This window comes from Limulus polyphemus, unplaced genomic scaffold, assembly GCF_000517525.1.
Source record: "Limulus polyphemus unplaced genomic scaffold, Limulus_polyphemus-2.1.2 Scaffold12154, whole genome shotgun sequence".
NCBI lineage: Eukaryota > Metazoa > Arthropoda > Merostomata > Xiphosura > Limulidae > Limulus > Limulus polyphemus.
Genome location: NW_013677764.1, coordinates 11,421 through 12,585, shown reverse-complemented (window position 1 = coordinate 12,585; position 1,165 = coordinate 11,421). Strand labels below are relative to the sequence as shown.

At 36.9% G+C, this 1,165-nt stretch overlaps 1 protein-coding gene across 1 annotated transcript in view; it reads left to right on the top strand.

Moving 5' to 3' along the window:
• Positions 1–316: 316 nt before the first annotated feature.
• The window catches only part of LOC106476932 (adducin-related protein C1289.14-like), a gene marked incomplete at its 3' end in the record, with an annotated part of 8,118 nt that continues 7,269 nt past the window's right edge, over positions 317–1,165 (top strand). Inside the window, exon 1 of the mRNA XM_013937548.2 lies at positions 317–658. Within this exon, the coding sequence (XP_013793002.1) occupies positions 374–658 (285 nt within the window). The remainder of the gene's footprint in view (positions 659–1,165) is intronic.

Here is a 1,165-nt window from a genome sequence, read left to right as displayed (position 1 = left end):
TTGTGTGTGTGTGTGTGTGTGTGTGTGTGTGTGTGTGTGTGTGTGTGTGTGTGTGTGTGTGTGTGTGTGTGTGTGTGTGTGTACGGATTTACTGTTCAGTTAGCTATATCTGAAGAAGAGCATTGCCCGAAACGTTGTGTCTACAACAGTATATATATCAAAATATACGCAGTTAACTCCTTGTCGTCTTCGGTGATTTTACTACAACGTAGTTTTTATCTCTTTCAACAACCACTACGCGTACTTGTTAGCATATGCTAAATATGAAGAGAGCTAACTACACTCTATCGGTGACCTTGAGAATTATTCCCTTCTTGTTAGTTAATTCACGATCATACGACTTTCTACTAACGTATACTATCGTTAAGCAAATATGAGAGCTCTTAGTAATTACTTAAAAGGTTTCGCCTTTCTAAAGAGAACTGGTTTAAGTTTAAACCATCAGGGTTATATAAACTTCAAGAGATGGAATTCAGTAGGTTCAGATACCAAGCAAAATAACTGGAAAATAAGAATTCAACTTGCAGCAGCTTACAGAGGTTTGGAAGCCTACAATATGAATGAAGGCGTATGCAACCATCTAACAGCATTGGCTCCAGCCAGTAGTGACAACGGAGAAGTAATGCTAGTTATACCATACGGTCTGCACTGGAGTGAGGTACATGTAACGAATAAGCCTTGTCAGTTTAAAACTAGGTTATGCCGTAAAGTCCGCAAAGCATCTTTAGGCTATATCTTCATTTAATGATAAAAACCACAGTTTTTAGCTTTTCTCTGTATGTAGACGCTTGATACATTAAGAACGACTGAAATAATAATTTAAGTAATAATTAATATGTATTTGTTACTTTATAGATTTAATAGATATTTGTTGTTACTTTATTAACGTTTTTACGCTTATACTGTGGGGTAAAAATGGCTGCTGCTATGATTTTGTCAGGTTTATGAGTTCGTTGCTGTCCTAATTTAGGATCTTCTTTTTAGTAAATTCTTGAAAATGTTAAAAAGAGAGAGAGAGAAAGGGGGTCCGTGCTGGCTCTCGACGTTCCTGAACTCGGTTCAATACAAACTTCGATATCATGTTCATTAGTATATCATTAGTATATATGTGTGTGTGTGTGTGTGTGTGTGTGTGTGTGTGTGTGTGTGTGTGTGTGTGTGTGTC